Source organism: Loxodonta africana, chromosome X, assembly GCF_030014295.1.
Source record: "Loxodonta africana isolate mLoxAfr1 chromosome X, mLoxAfr1.hap2, whole genome shotgun sequence".
Taxonomy (NCBI): Eukaryota; Metazoa; Chordata; class Mammalia; order Proboscidea; family Elephantidae; genus Loxodonta; species Loxodonta africana.
The window spans coordinates 16,303,081-16,322,347 of record NC_087369.1 but is presented as its reverse complement, the minus strand read 5'-3'; the positions used below and the strand labels follow the sequence as shown (position 1 = coordinate 16,322,347).

Sequence of the window (19,267 nt, the reverse complement as noted above, 5' to 3'; positions counted from 1 at the left end):
CATATTTAAGTAACTTAAAAAAATCAGCTCAAATCGATTCGCTGCCCCTGTATTTGGCAATAATAAACACTACCATTTATTTTCATGATTCTGGGTTAACAAGTTAGAAAATGATCATACCCAAAGATAACAATCATGATTTGTTTTTATGGAAATGTATATCTTTCTACACCAATATTTATTTATCCAGGCATTTTGATTTTGGACATACAGTGATTCACTCTGTAATCTAAAACTTGCTGAAACAGAAACTAGGTTTAAAAAGTACAGAAATCGAAAGATGAACAAAAAACCTGTGGTTTCAGCACCCAAAAAGATTCTTGTTAACCTTTCTCTCTAGGTGTTTTTTTTAAATGCCCAAGGTTTCCCTTTTTTGGGCTATGTATCACTAGGATATAACCTTGTCACTTTTTTCATTAAAAGTACTTTCTATTATTATTACAAATTTAAACACCATTTTTACATAACTATATATATTTCATCAATTCCAATTCCAAAACCAAACCCATTGCTATCGAGTCGATTCCGACTTATAGCGACCCTATAGGACAGAGTAGAACCGCCCCATAGAGTTTCCGAGGAGTGCCTGGCAGATTCGAACTGCTGACCCTTTGGTTAGCAGCTGTAGCACTTAACTGCTATGCCATAGGGCAGAGTAAAACCGCCCCATGGGGTTTCCAAGGCTGTATACCTTTACGGAAGCAGGCTGCCACATCTTTCTTCCACAGAGTGGCTAGTGGATTCAAACCGCCAACCTTTCGGTTAGCCGCTGAGCACTTTAACCACTGTGCCACCAGGGCCCCTTCATTCCAGCAATTAGAAATACCATAATTTACCATTTCACTGTGTTGAACATTTACACTTTTTTCTAATTTTTTACTATTTTAAATGACATTCTGAAAAACATTTTGGTGCACACAATGATTTTTTCTGTACTCAGGATTATTTTGGGATAGATTTCCAGAAGTTAGTTACCAGGCAAAGAGTAGGGATATGCACACTTTAAGGTTCTTAACATGCTTTGCCAAGTGGATTTTCAAAACGTATGAACACTGCCCTTAGCAAGTCTGTGACTGCCTACTTCACTCCTACCAGAATTAGCCAAAGTTAAAAAACAAGAGATGATGGCTATAATGAATGTGCCAAATGACCTCAGTTGCTGCTGGAAGGGTTATAGATATCACTACGGTTACCAAACCAAAAAAAACCCGTTGCCATTGAGTCGATGCCGACTCATGCCACGCAACTCATGAGTTTACAGAGTAGAACTGCTCCATAGGGTTTTCTTGGCTGTAACTTTTTATGGAAGCAGATTGCTAGGCCTTTCTGCCCCAGTTCCCCGAGGGGGTGTGAACCACCAACCTTCAGGTTAGTGGCCAAGCGTAAACTGTGTGCATCGCTCGAGGGCCTTACTAAGGTCGCAAGGGCCCAATTAAAGACTGGTAAACCCACTGCTGTTGAGTCAATTCAGCTTGGCAAAGTCACCTGAAGAAAAACTGGCTTCAAGTTAACCAAACCAAACCAAAAATGAATAAAAAATAAATTCAAACAAACAAAAAAATAACAAAATCACAAAGTTCTGAATGTGTAAAACTCATTTGAACATCTTGCAACTATAGAACATGGTATGAATATAATTAAACAATATACATCATGCATTAATTTATTCAATATTTACTGAGCATTTAGGGGCTGGAGGATGTTAGCTTTGACACCAAACGTTTCTGTGATCATCTACTCACTATCCTGCTAGCATCTCCCTCTATATCCTGGGTAATCAGACCAGAAGCATGTCTAGGAACTCTACAGCTTCAATGGCAAATACTGAAGTACATTTCATTCTTTGAAACCTAATTCCATGTTCAACTTCACTTACGATTCAGGGAAAAAAAAAATCAATCCCAAATACAAGTTGGTTATCTTAATTTTATAACAATATTTGGTTCAGGGGTGAAACGGAGGACAAGGAGAGGAGGAGGAAGCCATGATAAACAATGATTTAGAATTACAATTATCACATCAATGAAAAATGCTTACTATGTTATTTATTCCAGTTTCTGACAGGTCAAACATCACTGTAATAGGTTTCCCGTTTTCTCTTTTAGCATAACGTTCCAACCAAAATGCTATAAGCTTCTTTTTGTCCAATGCAGTTTTGCTGTCTTTTACGTGATACTTCACCCTGATCCAGACTTTAAGCAGAATAAAAGATAAAAAAAAAAAATTATACACATACACACACACATCGATGTTGTTAAGATGCCGTTGAGTTGATCCTGACTCATGGTGACCCCATGTGTGCAGACTACTCTATACCAGCCACTCCACACACACACTCCAAGCCAAAAATCCAAACCTGTTGCCCTTGAGTCGATTTTGACTCATAGCAACCCTATAGGACAGAGGAGAACTGCCCCGTAGTGTTTCCAATGCTGTAATCTTTACGGAAGCAGACTGCCACATCTTTCTGCCACAGAGAGGTTGGTGGGTTCGAGCCACTGACCTTTTGGTTGCAGCTGCTTAACCACCGCACCACCAGGGCTCCTTACACATATATACATATATATATAATTCCTTTCCCTTGACATTCTTCTTCATTTATAATTCATTTTACTTCTCAGATTAAAAATATCTCTTCCTTCTTTTAAATGAGAAATAGCGTGCACGTGGGAACCTTAAAGATAGTCAAAAGCTAAACTTTTTTTTCCATCAGAAATATACAAGTATTACTAGTAAGGGAAAAAGAAAATATAGTGGACCAAACAGTATTTGCTAATAACCTAAAAGTACTCTTTATTCTGCTTATTGAACAAGAAAGCCATTGTTTCCGTCAAGCCCTAGAAATAATGCTCCACCCAGTGAAGAGGCAGGGAACAAAGGTGGGAGGGAGGCATGAGCAGGGGTCATGCATGTGGGTGGAGAACGGCAAACCGTCCAGTGTAGTGGCAGCTGAAATCGAATAGGAAGAGTGGTGAGAGGAGACGCTAAATAGAGAGAAAGGGCTGGGCTTGAAGGGCTATCAATGAAATGCTAAGGTGTTTTGATTTTCCTAAAAGAGACGCAATGCCACTTCATGGTTTTAGGCTGTGGAGTGGCATGACTGGATAAGTATTTTTAAAAGATCTCCCTGGCAGTGGTTTAGAGGTCAGCTCAGAAGAGGTCAAGAAGGAAACTCAACAGGCCATTACCTGAGAAGGGGTGGAAGGAGGGGGATGTGAGGAGCCTAGGGATTGAACTTAGGAAGTGGCTGGTGAAAATGGAAAAGGGGCTAAATTTAGGCTATGTTAGAGGGAAGAGCCAGTGATGAGCCCCTGGTATCTATCTACTGTGGGCCTGAGTTGGGAACTGCAGAGAGAGGTCAGGTGGTGGTATGCGGATGTTCGATATGCGTTGCATAGAAGGAGGCTGGTAGTCACTGGGTAGCTGGATGTGAGCACATGGCCTGCAGGTAGTGTGGGGTCATCATTGGGCATCACCCAAGGAGGCTGTGCCAACTGAAAAATAAAGAGGCCAAGGAAATGAATGAACCCTGGGAAACACGTTTAAGGGACAGGCGGAATATGAGGAAAGAGAAGATTGAGGAGGAGCAGCCAGTGATAAAAGGAAAATACAAAGAGATTTATTGTCAAAACAGGAACAGCTCACATGCTACACAGAGGGCAAGCAAGAGGAGTACAGAATGTGTACAAAACTGACTTGTCAGAACGTTTGCTCAGCGTGGGGCTCTAACTCTCTGCCAAGTTTTTCGGACAAAAACAAGTTGGATTTGGGGCCAAGGAATGAAGGAGAGTAATAAGGGAGTTATCTGACCAACAGAGATGAGTGTTACTGTTCCTCTCACTGTTACATCAATTTAGGAAGAAGCTAAGGGGAGAAGACCGGGAAACTTCCACAGGAAAAAACTCCCATTTAGCAACCGTCCAAAAGATTTGTCGTAAAAAATACCAGGTTGAATCTTAACATCAGTCAAATTAGAAGGAAGACAATAATTCTGAATTCAATTATTTTGGCTATGCTACAGGATGTAGCATTCGCCTTTACTGCCTTCTTTATTGTAATGTAAACAGTACCTACAACTACTAAATATTGGACATTTGGTCAAGATGGCTCCAACGATCCCCAATTGTAGAAAACTTGATGTGTACTACATTGGGAGAAAGAAAATTCTGCTTATTATTAATCCAGCTGAGATAGATAACTACATCTCTGAATCCTGAAAAGCCAGTACATAAATTAAATATACTTACACAGTTTGTTCCCTTCTTTGTCATAACCATGGAGATAAATACCACCAATTTCTAATAACCTTCTGGGAATGGAGGATTCACTAAGGTCTAAAAAGTGATAAACTTTGATCAGTAATTGTAATTTAGGGGCAAAGAAAGAAAACTTACAATAGAAGGCAATGTTACACAGTCGTCCCTCGGTATCCATGGGGGATTGGTTCCAGGAGCCCCAGCAGATACAGCAAATTCAAGTTTTGCTTTTTGAAACTTCTTTTTCCTGAATACTTTCGATTGGCAGTTGGTTAAATCCATGGATATGGAACCCATGGATATGGAGGGCTGACTATACAGTAGTTTTGATATAAAAAAGAGAAAGCTTGTTCAAACATCTGGAGAGAAACTTTGACGATAAGAAATCATCTTTATAAACAACTACATAAAAACATAAATAAAAGAAATGGAAAAAAATCCATATCCCTTACCACATCCGCCATTATTTTATATGGACACATTTCAGTCATCAAATCTTGGTTGTATTTCATGCAATGACTTACAAATATTATCACTGTTGAACTTTTAACATGCCAGTAAATATCGACATTATAGCCTCATAAATAATGGTGGGGCAGGGGAGAGGGACAACATGGTGTTTTCTCTAATAAACATAATATTTTTTTACCAAGTTCAGTGTCCAGTAGAATCTAAGACAGTTTATAACCTTGGGGCAAGTGGAAAATAATTCAAGGAAAATGCTAGATCCTTTGGCAGGAAGAAGAAAGGGCCTGCCTAGTCTTGGAATGAGATCGGGGACCAACGTACAGCCAGTCAGCAAATGCTAAAATGCTAAGGCTTTGGTTTTCTTCACTGATCATTCCTCAAGAACTTTCAAAAATGTCTTTTTCTTTCCCCAGCCCTCTTTTAACGTATTTCCATTGTCTGCTAAGCGAAACTAGCAATTATATGTATGAAAACAATTATTGTGGTATTTTAAGGTTTATCCGGTACTTAAATGATTAAGAAATGTTGGATTTCTATTTCTTTGCTTGATTAACAAATGCTTCGCTGTTTTTTGTAATTACCTACAGTGTTTACATTACTAATCAAATTATTTCTTAAATATTCCCCGTCTCATGAAAGACGGGAGAGTGTCTGCTCTAGATTTATTGGTTGACTGCTCTGTATTAAGTCACCAGACTCAGTCAGTCCAGAATTTAGAATCTCAAGGGCAGAGGACCCTTCTGTATACATAAAGTACCTCAGTAGTTAACACAGCTTCTTCTCATTAAAATTTTAGGACTAGAGAGGTAACAGGTAACCTTTTTCTGTTAAGAGTTCTCTTATATTTGAAGGCTATCATAAACCTCCTTCTAAGATTAAAAGCTGCTGGTTTTGAAAAGTAATGAGATCAAACAAAGAGGTGGCTAAGGATCACTAAATAAGCCCTGATGAAACTTGAGGAAAATTTCAATCAAGAAATTAAGAAGTTAAGAGAAGGCTGCCATAGGCAACCTTGAGGCTAACCTTGCATTTCTGGAACCCTCATTCATTTAACAATTACATATGGTGCACCTATCAGCACAAGGTAATCTGGGAATAGAGAAAGACATAAGGCAACAACTAAGGAAAACAGTATCTCCTTATCTTTAGTCCTATGACGGCACGGTGGTTCAGTGGTAGAATTCTCACATTCCATGTGGGAGACCCAGGTTCGATTTCTGGCCAATGTACCTCAAATGGAGCCACCACTTGTCTGTCAGTGGAGGCTTACACGTTGCCATGATGCTGAACAGGTTTCAGTGGAGCTTCCAGACTAAGACAGAGTAGGAAGAAAGGCCTGGCAACCTACTTCTGAAAATCAGTCAATGAAAATACATGGCACACAATGGTCTGGTCTACAACTGATCACAGGGATGGCACAGGACAGAGCAGCATTTCATTCCACTGTGTACGGGGGGACCAACCCCATGAAGATGCTGTCTTTTTACTGTTTAACGGTACTGAACTATCCAAACACAGATTAGGGGACTCTGCTGAGTGAAGAATCTGAGTGTGATTCTGCTCCCTGGTGATGTGATTTCCTTATGAATGTAAGACTTACTAATAAGAAGCTTCTTTGAAATCATTATTTGATCTTTATAAAAAATTATGTTCTGGTGCTTATGATGACTGCCAAGGAGATCTGCAAATAGACACTTAGATAAATATAAAAGATTAACATAAAACAGTAACACTTAGGCAGGAGATATTATACTGTCACAGTTAAATTTAATAGCTTACCATTGACAGCAAATTCTTTCCTCCACTGAAAACTCTCATCAAGCATCTTCAGTGTTTCATCTACGACATTGTGTCTCCACAGTAAGTAACTTTCAACCCAGTTGTCATCTTGCTGTAGTCTTTCAACATCACGTGGATCATATTTATCTGACTTATCTAGGGAAAAACAATAATATCCAATCAGACTAATCATGTAATGAATAATAATGAACACTAATGCTAAAGGAGAAGAAACATCTCAAAAAGGCAAAACTAAGCTATTTGAGGATTGACAAAAAGATGAAGTTCAGATGAAAATGCAGTTTAAAGGATTTCTGAGTGTGAGGAGAATAGTCATCTAAAGACTACAGGTTTAAGTAAGCCACTGTAGATTCAAAAAATAAGACCACGATAAAATATTTGGCACAACCATTCTCTAAAACTATAAACCAACACCTGAGAAAATGAATTATTTTATCTGAATTTGAAATCCTGACCCTAATCAATCAAAAATGAAATTTTTTCTGGAAAGAGAGGACTACGTTATATTTAAAAGGACATTTGTGTGGCAAGCACTGTTTCAAAAAGTGAACTAAAAACAAAACAGAAAACTGGCTCTGTATGCAGCATCATGGTCGTTAGTATTTTCAGGCTCTGTGGCCAACATTTCCAATAATTTATTGGAATAACTATTTCCAATAGCAATAATTTCTCATTATTTGCCTACACACATGCTTTATTCTTACCAACCTCTAGCCCTTATATTCCACCTTCCACACTGTGGTCTCATTTTTTTCTTTACCTGAATTCTCCTGGTTTCCTCATAACCACCTGCACATTCAAATTTTACCATTCCGCAAGACCCCTTTCAAATGCTTCCTCTTCTGTAAAATTTTCCCTGAACCCAGAAGTAATTCCTTCCCACCTCTGAACAGCTACAGGGCTTAAACCAAACCTTTCCTAAGGCACTTATCATATTTTGCCTTGGAGCATCGTTACTGGCACATATGCCACATTTTCCCAAATGGCCTGCAAAGGTACAGAGTCTGTACATCCTAAGAATCCCCCAAAGCAGACTGCAACTGTACCCGTGAAAAGGCATTCAGTAAACATTGGCTGACTGAATCTACTCCTCCTCCATTTTTGTTTTCTCAATTAATAGTACCCTCCCAGGGTACCATTCAGAAAATTCCCTGGCTTCTCCATCTCTTTCACTGTTTTGCCAAGTATTATGGACTAAATTGTGCCTCCCCCAAAATATGTGTTGAAGCCCTAACCCCTGTACCTGTAAATATGATCCTGATTATAAATAGGATTTGTTATGGGCACTGGTTTCTGGGTTTGTTATGTTAGTGAGGCCAAACACAGTAGGATGTGTTACACACACACACACACACACACACACACACACACACAGAAAACAGACAATGGAGACTGATGTATCTATAAGCCAAGGAACATCAACAAACTATGGGGGTTATTGAGAGGGAAGGTCCCGCCCCTGGAGCTGATGTCCTGAATCTGGACATCTAGCCTCCAAAACTGTGAAACAATAAATTCCTGTTCTTTAAGGCCACCCTCTTGTGGTATTTTTGTTACAGCAGCATTAGGTAACTGTGATGGTCAATGTTACATGTCGACTTGGCTAGGCCATGATTCCCAGTATTGTCCTCAATTTTGTGGTATTGTGTAATTATGGTTTGTAAAGCCTAAACTTCTAAACATTAAGGAGGCAGGATTAGAGTGGAGTACATCTTGAGTCACGCCCTTACTAAAGGGGATGATGCAAGTCACAGCCTTACTCATGTTTTGCTCTGGATCCTTCACGTGTCTTGTCATCAGATGTCTACCTGTCCTTGTCCCGCAATTCAGTATACAGTCGTTTGATAATCCCACGATGTATTTCCCCAGCCCTGTGAGCCAGCAGCCTGCCGTCTGACCTCATTCGCCAGCTTCTGCAGCCCTGTGTGCCAGCAGTTTTCCGTCGTTTGACCTCTTTCTCCAGCCTCCACAGCCCTGGGGGCCATTTGCCTGTTGTCATACCTGCTGAGTTGGGATTAGTAAGCCCCTGCAACCATGTGAGTCAGGAAAAGCCTCCAGCATGACGCCTGATTCACTGATTTGGGATTTGTCAGCCTCCACAACCACATGACCCATTTCCTCGAGATAAATCTTTACACACATACATACATATATATGCACATACGCGTATACATATTCACTTCGTTGGTTTTCCTTCTCTAGAGAGCCCAGCCTAAGACAGAAACAAAGACACCAAGTCTTATACATTCTCTTTTCTATTTGCATTGATTGCTTTATTTCAGGTCTTCAGAGATAACAGATGAAAGGGCAGGAAAACGTAAAGTGCATTTGAAGAAATACCTTCTTTGAGTCTCAATTTCCTTATCTTTAAGCCACTTTACATACACACAGTGTTACTGAGGATCAGATGAAAAATATATAGAAATTTAAGATACCATAAAAAATTAGCCCATAAATCATACATTTGTAGAGTATAACCTAGGACACGGCTCTTAATATCTATGCTGTTTTTCCAATCTATAAAATGAGTGGTTCTATAGTAGGTAAACCTTGGAAAATGTTTTCCAGCTTTGCTATTCTAAAATTCATCATTGTTCAAAGCACTATTTTCTCTAACTATAGATGGTCCCTGGGAGTTCCTACCCCTTGAAAAAGAGCTATCTGCTTTTGGCCACTGGACAGCCCTTTCCACTGGACCAATAGCCAGTCAGGTATTTTCCTTGAAATTATAGGCTGGCTTCATCCATTTTCAAGATTTCTGCCAAACGCCCACATCTGAATAGCCCTAGTTTACCTGACAGTTGTTATTCCAAACAAAAATGATGGTCTATGAGAAAGTGACTAGTTCAGCTGGCAGCTCAAACCTACTTCGTACGTAGAATTCCTTTACGTGTACTCCCCATTTTGTCACACCATTAAAGGACACGTGCTCAAGGATGGAGATTTAATAAAATTAATAATTTTTAATGCGTTCATAAAAACCAGTCCTTTATTACTTCACTAGGGACATTCTAAAATAAAACCGTTCCCTTCTGCCCCCCGCCCCACACGCTGTGAGTGCTGCCAATGAAGAATATAATGACTACTAGCCTTGTTGCCTTGATTTGGGCTAAAGAGCAGCAGTTTTACACACCATTGCTTTTGCGTTATCAATGCAAATGTCAACATAGTGAAAAAAGCAAACGATGTCTTAGTATTATCATAAAAATAGTTTTGACCTCACAGACTCCTCAAAGAGTCTTGGGAATCCCCAACGGTCAATGGACCACACTCTGAGAACCACTTAGAACGATCCTTGATATGTGGTAAATAGCCAATAACTGTGAGCCCTATTAACAATAAAACATCAATATTGTTTATTATTATCGTTATTACTATCACTACTAGTACTACCACTAGGGATACCATGAACAAGATAGCCCCCATTGCCAAGAAATATAAAGCCCATTGTTCTTTGATAGCTTTCAGGGATGCAAATCTTTGAAATTAGCAATCTCCATTTATATTAAAATGATTAATTATTGTTACTAATAAAAGATATACTTACACATGAAGTGGTTCCTGGTAAGCATTCCCCCTAGACAGGCAGTAACGAAAACGGGGGGCGGGGAGGAGAGGGAGAGGACTGGAGTGGGCGAAGAGTGGTAGATAGGGGAGAGGCAGGAGAAAAGCAGGGAGCAGAAGGGGACACAGGAAAGAGAGGGAAGGGGAAGGGAGGAAGGGGAAGAAGGAGAGGAAGGGGATGGGAGGAGGGAAAGGGGGAGACAGAAAGATGAAGCTAACAAAACACAATGTAAGAGGCAAAGAGAGAGAGCAAACTGAGCATTCAAGCTAAGGAAAATATGGCCAGAGACATGCAATAATTGTACTTATGACAACACAATCTGATGCTTTCAAAAACAGTCCTCAGACAACTGAACCCTCAAGTAATCTGGAGTTTTCAGAAAACCAGTCCTTTAGGTAAATCCACGTTACAGGAAGAAGCTAAAGATGTATACTCAAAAAGTATCTGAAAACACAAACACACACACACACACACTCATGCCTAGGCTGTTATTCTGGAAGACTATCACTGAGTAAAGTGTTGGGATGAGCAAGTGACTGGTTTTAAGGGAATACAGATTAGCTTACATAAAGTTTTACTTAATCTCCTTGTTATTTCTCAAGAACTTCAGAAGCTTTCTACTTCTGTGCCTCATGGTTTTGTCTGTTAAAGAAATGTATATTTTATCAATTCACCTCTTAACTCTTAACAAATTGTTGTTGTTGTTAGGTGCCATTGATTCAGATCAGACTCATAGCGACCCTATGTACAACAGACAACCCTATGCCATCCTTGTAAATCTTTGTTACGCTTGAGCCCATCGTTGCAGCCATTTTGTCAATCTATCTCATTAAGAGCCTTCCTCTTTTTTGCTGATCCTCTACTTTACCAAGCATGATGTCCTTTTCCAGGGACGGGTCCCACCTGTTAACATGTCCAAGGTACGTGAGATGAAGTCTCACCATCCTCACTTCCAAGGAGCATTCCAGCTGTACCACTTCCAAGGCAGATTTGTTTGTTCTTCTGCAGTCCATGGTATATTCAATATTCTTCCCCAACACCATAATTCAAAGGCATCATTTCTTCTTTGGTCTTCCTTATTCATTGTCCTGCTTTCACAAGCATACGAGGCGAATGAAAATACTATGGGTTGGGTTGGTGCACCTTAGCCCTCAAAGTGACATGTCTGCTTTTTAAGACTTTAAAGAGGTCTTCTGCAGATCTGCCCAATGCAATGCGTTGTTTGATTTCTTGACTGCTGCTTCCATGGGCCTTGACTGCTGCTTCAATGGGCATTGACTGTGGATCCAAGTTAAATGAAGTCCTTGACAACCTCAACATTTTCTCCATTAAACATGATGTTGTATACTGGTCCAGCTGTGAGGATTTTTGTTTTCTTTATGTTGAGGTGCAATCCATACTGAAGGCTGTGGTCTTTGATCTTCATCAGTAAGTGCTTCAAGTCCTCTTCACTTTCTGCAAGCAAGGTTCTGTCATCTGTGTTGTTAATGAGTCTTTCTCCAATCTTGATGCCACATTCTTCTTCTTAGAGTCCAGCTTCCTGGATTATTTGCTCAGCATGCAGACTGAATAAGTATGGTGAAAGGATACAACCCTGATGCACACCTTTCCTGACTTTAAACCAACCAGTATCCCCTTGTTCTGCCTTAATGACTGCCTCTTGGTCTATGTATAGGTTCTGCGTGAGCACAATGAAGTGTTCTAGGATTCCCATTCTTCGCAATGTTATCCATGATTTGTTATGATCCACACTGTCAAATGCCTTTGCACAGTCAATAAAACACAGGTAAACATTCTTCTGGTATTCTCTGCTTTCAGCCATGATCCATCTGACATCAGCAATGATATCCCTGGTTCCACATCCTCTTCTGAATCTGGCCTGAATTTCTGGCAGTTCCCTCTTGATATATGACTCATGGCAACCCTATAGGACAGAGCAGAACTGTCCCATAGTTTCCAAGGAGCCCCTGGTGGATTCAAACTGCCGACCTTTTGGTAGGCAGCTGTAGCTATTGTTTGATAATTTCTGCATTATGTTGGCTCAACCTTTGGAATGGGCACAAATATGGATCTCCTCCCACAGGTTGGCCAAATAGTTGTCCTCCAAATTTCTTGGTATAGACAAGCGAGCACCTCTAATGCTACATCCGTTTGTTGAAACATCTCAATTGGTATTCCATCAACTCCTGGAGCCTTGTTTTTCACCAGTCCTTCAGTGCAGCTTCGACTCCTTCCTTAAGTATCATTGGTTCTTGATCATATGCTACCTCCTGAAATGGCTGAACATTCACAAATTCTTTTTGGTACAGTGACTCTGTGTATTCCTTTCATCTTCTTTTGATGCTTCCTGTGCCGTTCAATATTTCCCCTGTAGAATCCTCCAATATTGCAACTTGAGGCATGAATTTTTTTCTTCAGTTCCTTCAGCTTGAGAAATGCCAAGTTTGTTCCACCCTTCTGGTTTTCTAACTCCAGGTCCTTGCAGATTTCATTATAATACTTTGTCTTCTCCGCCCTTTGAAATATTCTGATCAGTTTTTACTTCATTTCTTCCTTTCACTTTACGTTCAAGAGCGAGTTTCAGAGTCTCTTCTGACATCTATTTTGGTCTTCTCTTTCTTTCCAGTGACCTCTTGCTTTCTTCACGTATGATGTCCTTCCACAACTCATCTGGTCTTCTGTCATTAGCGTTCAGTGCATCAAATCTACTCCTGAGATGGTCACTAAATTCAGGTGGGATATACTCAAGGTTGCATTTTGGTTCTTGTGGACTTGCTCTAATTTTCTTCAACTTGAATTTGCATATGAGCAACTGATGATCTGTTCTGCAGTCGGCCCCTGGCCTTATTTGGACTGATGATTTTGAACTTCTCCATCATCTCTTTCCACAGATGTAGTCTACGTGATTCCTGTGTATTTCATTTGGCAAGGTCCAAGTGCATAAAATCCGAAACCAAACCCGTTGCCATCGAGTTGATTCCGATTCAAAGCAACCCTATAGGACACAGTAGAACTGCCCCATAGAGTTTCAAAGGAGTGCCTGGTTTATTTGAACGGCAGATCTTTTGGTTAGCAACCTTAGCATTTAACCACTACGGCACCAGGGTTTTTCTCCACGTGTACAGTCACCGTTTACGTTGTTGAAAAAAGGTACGTGAAATGAAGAAGTCGCTGTTCTTCCAAAATTCTATCATGCGATCTCCAGTGTTGTTTCTGTCACCAAGAACTTATTTTCCAACTTTCTCGTTCCAATTACCAGTAATTATCAATGCATCTTAATTGTATGTTTGATCAATTTCAGACTGCAGAAGTTGGTAAAAATCTTCAATTTCTTCATCCTCGGCCTTAGTGGTTGGTGAGTAAATTTGGATAATAGTCAAATTGGTTGGTCTTCCCTGTAGGCGTATGGATATTATTCTATCACTGTCAAGCAGTCCACTGTCAAAAAGAACATTTTAAGATCTATCCTGAAGTACAATGCTGTCAGTGATGGGATAATATCCTTAACAAATTAAAAAAAAAATTACTACTTGTTAAATGTTTTGTTGTTTCTCAGAATACTTTTATATATTTTAATAAAATCATAAAAAAACTCAGCATTATTATGGATACTGTAAGGCTTCTAACTGAAATTTATAGACAGTAAAACTCTACATCTAGTAACACAGAATTAATAAGCTGTACAAACCCACAGGGGTCCGAGAAGCCTGCTCTCCCAGGCAGCTCACCTTCTCCTAGCACACTCTATACTCATCGGTCATGCCTCTGATGGCAGTATAACTGGACAGAGATAGGAAATCACAATTATAAAAACATAACCTTAGATTGTTAGGTACTGAAGGAAACGGAATGTGAACTCTTAGTGGGAACTGAAAATCCTGGACTTAGGTTTACTGCAACTAGTCTTTAGAAAAAATCTGAAAAAGCTGGAAAGTCAACTTTTTCGTATGGACCCAGGTCCTACAAAGTTTAATAATGCAAAAATAGCATGTTCTTGAAGTGGGAACAGACCATGTTGTTGCTATTGTAGTTAGGTGCCATCAAGTCGGTTCTGACTCATAATGACTCCATGTATAAAAGAATGGAACACTGCTTGGTCCTGTGCCATTTTCACAATAGAGGGATGTTTTAGCCCATTGTTACAGTCACTGCATCAATCCTTCTCGTTGAGGGTCTCACTCTTTTTTGCTGACACTTTACCAAGCATGATGTCCTTCTCCAGGGACTGGTCCTTTCTGATTACATGTCCAAAGTAAGCAAGCCCTGGATAATTATAATGTGATACCAAACATATAAAAGGAGTAATTTAGCTCTAGAAAGACACAGGAGGTATAAGTGAGTCTATGGTGAGGCATAAGTGAGTCTATGGTTTGTGGCTAGATTGCTCTTACTCTCATGTTTTACTTGACCTTACTATCTCTTGGTATAGGGATTGTTCTTTTTTGTGTTGAGAACATGAAAAGCTGATTCAATAACTTATAAGGAAGAACAAAGGACCAAGAAGAGGCTGAAGAAGTGATTTTCACAGAAGAGGAAAACCAAATGAGTCATAAAGATATGAAAAGATGTTCAACCTTATTGGTATTTAAAGAAATGCAAATTATAACCACAATGAGATATCCCAACACACCCATCAAAACAAAACAAAAAAAACTGTTGCCTTCAAGTCGATTCTGACTCATAGCAACCCTATACCAAAGGGCAGACCTGCCCCCCAGGGTTTCCATAGCTGTAATCTTTATGCAACCAGACTGCCACATCTTTCTCTGGTGAAGTGGCTGGTAGGTTCAACCTGCCGACCTCTTGGTTAGCAGCCAAGTGCTTAACCACTGCGCCACCACAGCTCCTTAGGAGAATAGTAAGTAACACCAAATGCAGGAAAGTAACTGCCCCTGGCAGGGCAGGGATGGGGACATGTAGACTTCTAAGGTACTGGGAGGTTCTATTTCTTTGGATGGGTGGTGAGTACATGGGTGTTTATTTCATTCATGATTTATATATTTCATACATATAAGATATTTGAAATTAAAAAACAAAACAAAATTAAAAGACTAGAAAAAGTCATTAATGAGAGAGAATTATTTAACTTAATAGCAATGGAAGAAACCACAAAGGAGTGGATAATTCTGAATGGAGTCCCTGGGTTGTGCAAATGGTTAAGGTGCTCAGTTGCTAACTGAAAGGCTGGAGGTTTGAGTCTACACAGGGATGCTTCATAAGAAAAGCCTGCTGATCTACTTCCAAAAAAAGAAGCCATTGAAAACCCTATGGTGCACACTTCTACTCTGAAATCCACAAGGCTCCGTGAGTTGGAACTGACTCAACAGCAACTTTTTTTTTTGGTTTCATTTTGAATAGATTGAAAATATGAAAAAAAGTAAAAGACGTAAACAAGAAAGGTCCATACCAATATTAAAAGCCCCACTAACAAGAAAAAAGTGTTGAAACCCTAAATGGCTGTAAACATATGAAAAGAATGCTTACCTTCACTAGTAATGAAATGCAAACTAAAACAAAGACCCATCAGTTATAAATGATGACATCTGCTATGGTGGTGCAGTGAAACTGACAGGCTCATGCAGGCTAGTGAGAACGATTATTGGTGTTACTCTCTGGAGGAAAGTTTAATACACTCTTAAAACCAGTAATTCTACTTTCAGACATGAATTTTAAGGATATAATCTGAACTACTCTACAAAAAAAAAATATTAACAAAAACCTGGAAAAAATCTAAGCGTCCAAAAGGACAGGACCATTTAAGATGCAAGTTAAGAAAATTACCTTTTATCTGTGGAACTGAAAATTAAATGGTAATGTAAAATGCTGCTTACTTCATAAATACGGAAAATAAGATCACATTAATAAAAAATATAACACGCAAAATTACATAAGATGGTCTTCTTAACTATTTTTTAAAAATATGTATAGGAAAAAAAGACTAGAAAAACTACATCAACTGTTAGAGCTATCTCTGGGTACAGATTATGGGTGAATCTTTAGGCTATTTTGATACCATCCAAACTCACTTAAATGAATACATAAACAGTGAAACCTATGAGAGGCGGAACTCGACAGGACTGCCTTGTTTTTCTGGGTCTTGCAAATTTTCTGCCTTTGACAGGGTGCAGTCTTACGATTTCTCTATTGCTGTCTCTTGTGTTGTTGCTGTTGTGTGCTGTCGAGTCGATTCCAACCCATAGTGACCCTGTAGGACAGGGGAGAACTCCCCCATACAGTTTTCAAGGAGCGACTGGTAGATTCAAACTGCCAACCTTCTGGTTAGCAGCTATAGCTCTTAACCACTGCACCACCAGGGCTCCATTGCTATCAGTGGAAAATATTTTGAGTTTTCCTTCTCTGACAGGTTTCTGCCTTACACAGGTTCTGGCTTTCACATGTTTTACTTGTAAAGTCAGAAAAAAACCTAAAATAACAAGAAGTCCCAACCTCTCCTTGGCTGTCCATACCCACTAAAGTACAAAGTCATCACTTTGGTATCCAAGGCTCTCTCCAATACAGTTCCACCTATTTTCAGCCATGTGTGCTTACCTTTCCTAAGGTTTATCAAAGTGGGCTTCTTTCTTATTGCTCCCCAACATGCTCCATACCGTCTCACCTCAGTGCTTTAGCTCCACATTCTCTACCAGTTCAAGTGCCACCATCCTTCAAAGTTCACGAGAGACACCCCTCTTCTATGAAGTTTTTCCTAACATTGTGCTAACTCAGTCATCCCAACCACCAGATGTTATTTCTCCTTGTCTCTGACTCCTACAGAATTAATTTTAGCACTTGTATTACTCTTGATACGATTTGCCTTAATTTTAATAGTTACCTGTTTTAATCCTCTACTGGATTGTAGTGGTTCAGGAAAAGGCTCTGTCCTTTAGCTCTTTCTCTAATACTGACACACTCCTTCCCAGAATTTAGCACATAATGAGTCTTTGAGGAACTGAATAAATTATTGTCACAGGGGATTAGTCTCTTGCCTTGGCCACAAGGAGGAGGAAGAGAAGGGGAAATATTTTTCATTTGAGACTCAGCATGGAATTTCTCACAGAAACAATGAGGAAAAAAAAAAGAAAGAAAGAAATCATTACTATTAGTAATCCATAAGACAATTACAGACTTATATTTTATTCTTTTTGCCAGCTTAAAAAATCTACCCATAACCATTAATTTCTAGGGAAACAAAAATGTGCTTGGAATTCTCAAGAACCGACCTCCAAAAGGGTTTTTGGAGTATAAAACCCAAACCAGCTGCAGTCAAGTTGATTCCAACTCATGACAACCTATATGTAGAGCTGTACTCCATAGGTTTTTCAATAGCTGTGATCTTTCAAAAGTAGATCGCCAGGCCTTTCTTCCAAAGTGTCTCTGGGTAGATTCGAATAGTCAACCTTTTGGTTAGCAGCAGAGTGCTTAATCATTTATGCCACCAAGTGACTCCTTTTGATTTACTTGTAGATAAGATATATTTCCCTTTAGGGCAATATATATTATCACATTTGCTTAAACAGGCCTTAAGCCTCTTTTGAAACAAAATATTGTTAATGATAATAGACATGGTGAAAGACAGAGGAAGAAGGAAAGCAGATGTTCTAAACATACCTGAGTAATTTTTAAAACGTAAACTTAAAAGGGAAATCACTTTCTGATTAGGTAAATCAAAAAACCTCTTTACTGCTTTCTTATTCTATGCTTATCAGATTCTGCTTTTATCAGGAAACAACTGAAACTTTGAGGTGAGAACGTCGTTAAAGGTTTCTATTTTCCTTTCTTGTTCAAGTCTTTAAGTTAATATTTACATTCACTGTACAGCTAGATAACCTGCACACGTATGTGTGTGTGTGGGTGTGTATGTTCAAACATACCCAAGTGCATATATTTAAGGACAAAACTCTCCCTATGTGCTTAATGCTACACATTGCTTTAGTTTGAAATAATCTTTGTCTTTATGAGACATCAGGAGCCCTGGTGGCACAGTGGTTAAAGCACTCAGCTGCCAACTGAAAGGTTGGCGGTTCAAACCCACCAGCTGCTCTGTGGGAAAAAGATGTGGCAGTCTGCTTCTGTAAAGATGTATGGCCTTGGATATCCTATGGGGCAGTTCTACTCTGTCCTATAGGGTTCCTGAGTCAATCAACTCCACTGCAATAGGTTTATGAGATATATTGTGAAGGTTTTGCTGCCAGATTTTGGTGGGGGAGGAAGGGCAGTTAGGACAGTTCTTAACATAGAATGGGACTAATCTCCCTTTGTGTATATGTTTAAGTATTGCTATATCCATTCAATGAGTATGTACTGAGAACTGTGTTCAGTATATAGAAGTATATAAGACAGAGAAGGCGCTTGCCCTCAGTGCCCATAAGGTGTACCAGAACCTATACACATTCTACCGGAGAAAATGAATAGGTCCCTAGGTGGTGCAAAAGGACTGTACTCGGCTACTAACCTAAAGGTTGGTGATCTGAACCCACCTGGTGGCACTGCAGCAGAAAGTTCTGGCAGTCTGCTTCCAAAAAGATTACAGCCAAGAAAACCCTATGGAGCTTTGCTCTAATCTGTAATACACGGGGTCGCCATGAATCAGAACTGACTCAATGGCAAAGCATTTGGAGGGGATGAACAACAAACAAGTAAACAAATGAACAGGATAATTACAGATTACGGTAAGAGCTACAAAGTAGAGAAAATAAAAGAGGGGCAGGGAGGCTATGTAGGAAAGGCTTCTCAGATACATTTAAACCAAGATGGAAAAGAAAAGAAGGACCCAGGCATGCATACTACCCAGGAAAGCGCCTTCCAGGCAGAAAGAAGTGAAAAGGTCTGAGATGGAAATGGACTTAGTCTATTTGAAGAACATAAAAGAGGCAGTGTGGCCAGTCATGTTTTTCAAACCGTAGGTCATGTTTGTAGGTTAAGGGTTAGGATGCCAATTTTGTTAGTCATTGCATTTTTTAAAAAGGAAGTGAAATAAAAAAAAAATCACAGGGTCACATGCTTTCAGAATAAGTACCTTTCATGAACTTTTGTTTGTTATATACGTGTGTGTGTATACCGGGTTGCAATGTACAATACATTTCTTACTGTGGGCAGTGTCAAATCGAAAGCCTCTGCGAGAGACTGTACTAAGCAAGGAGAGTAGTAACGGCTGATGACGGAGAGGTGGGCGAGAGCA

General features: G+C 39.6%; 1 protein-coding gene across 6 annotated transcripts in view; it reads right to left on the bottom strand.

Moving 5' to 3' along the window:
* Positions 1 to 19,267, bottom strand: part of MOSPD2 (motile sperm domain containing 2) — a 46,529-nt gene that overhangs the window by 24,657 nt on the left and 2,605 nt on the right. For 3 of the 6 annotated variants that reach the window (XM_010595775.3, XM_023555196.1, XM_023555197.1), the window contains 3 exons: positions 6,504 to 6,659; positions 4,248 to 4,334; positions 2,038 to 2,192 (listed from right to left, as the gene is read on the bottom strand). In XM_010595775.3, the coding sequence (XP_010594077.1) occupies positions 2,038 to 2,192; positions 4,248 to 4,334; positions 6,504 to 6,659 (398 nt within the window). Of the gene's footprint in view, positions 1 to 2,037; positions 2,193 to 4,247; positions 4,335 to 4,394; positions 4,570 to 6,503; positions 6,660 to 8,284; positions 10,017 to 16,921; positions 17,140 to 19,267 lie in introns of those variants that run through there. The other 3 variants (XM_023555198.1, XM_010595776.2, XM_064278011.1) reach the window with 3 other exon arrangements.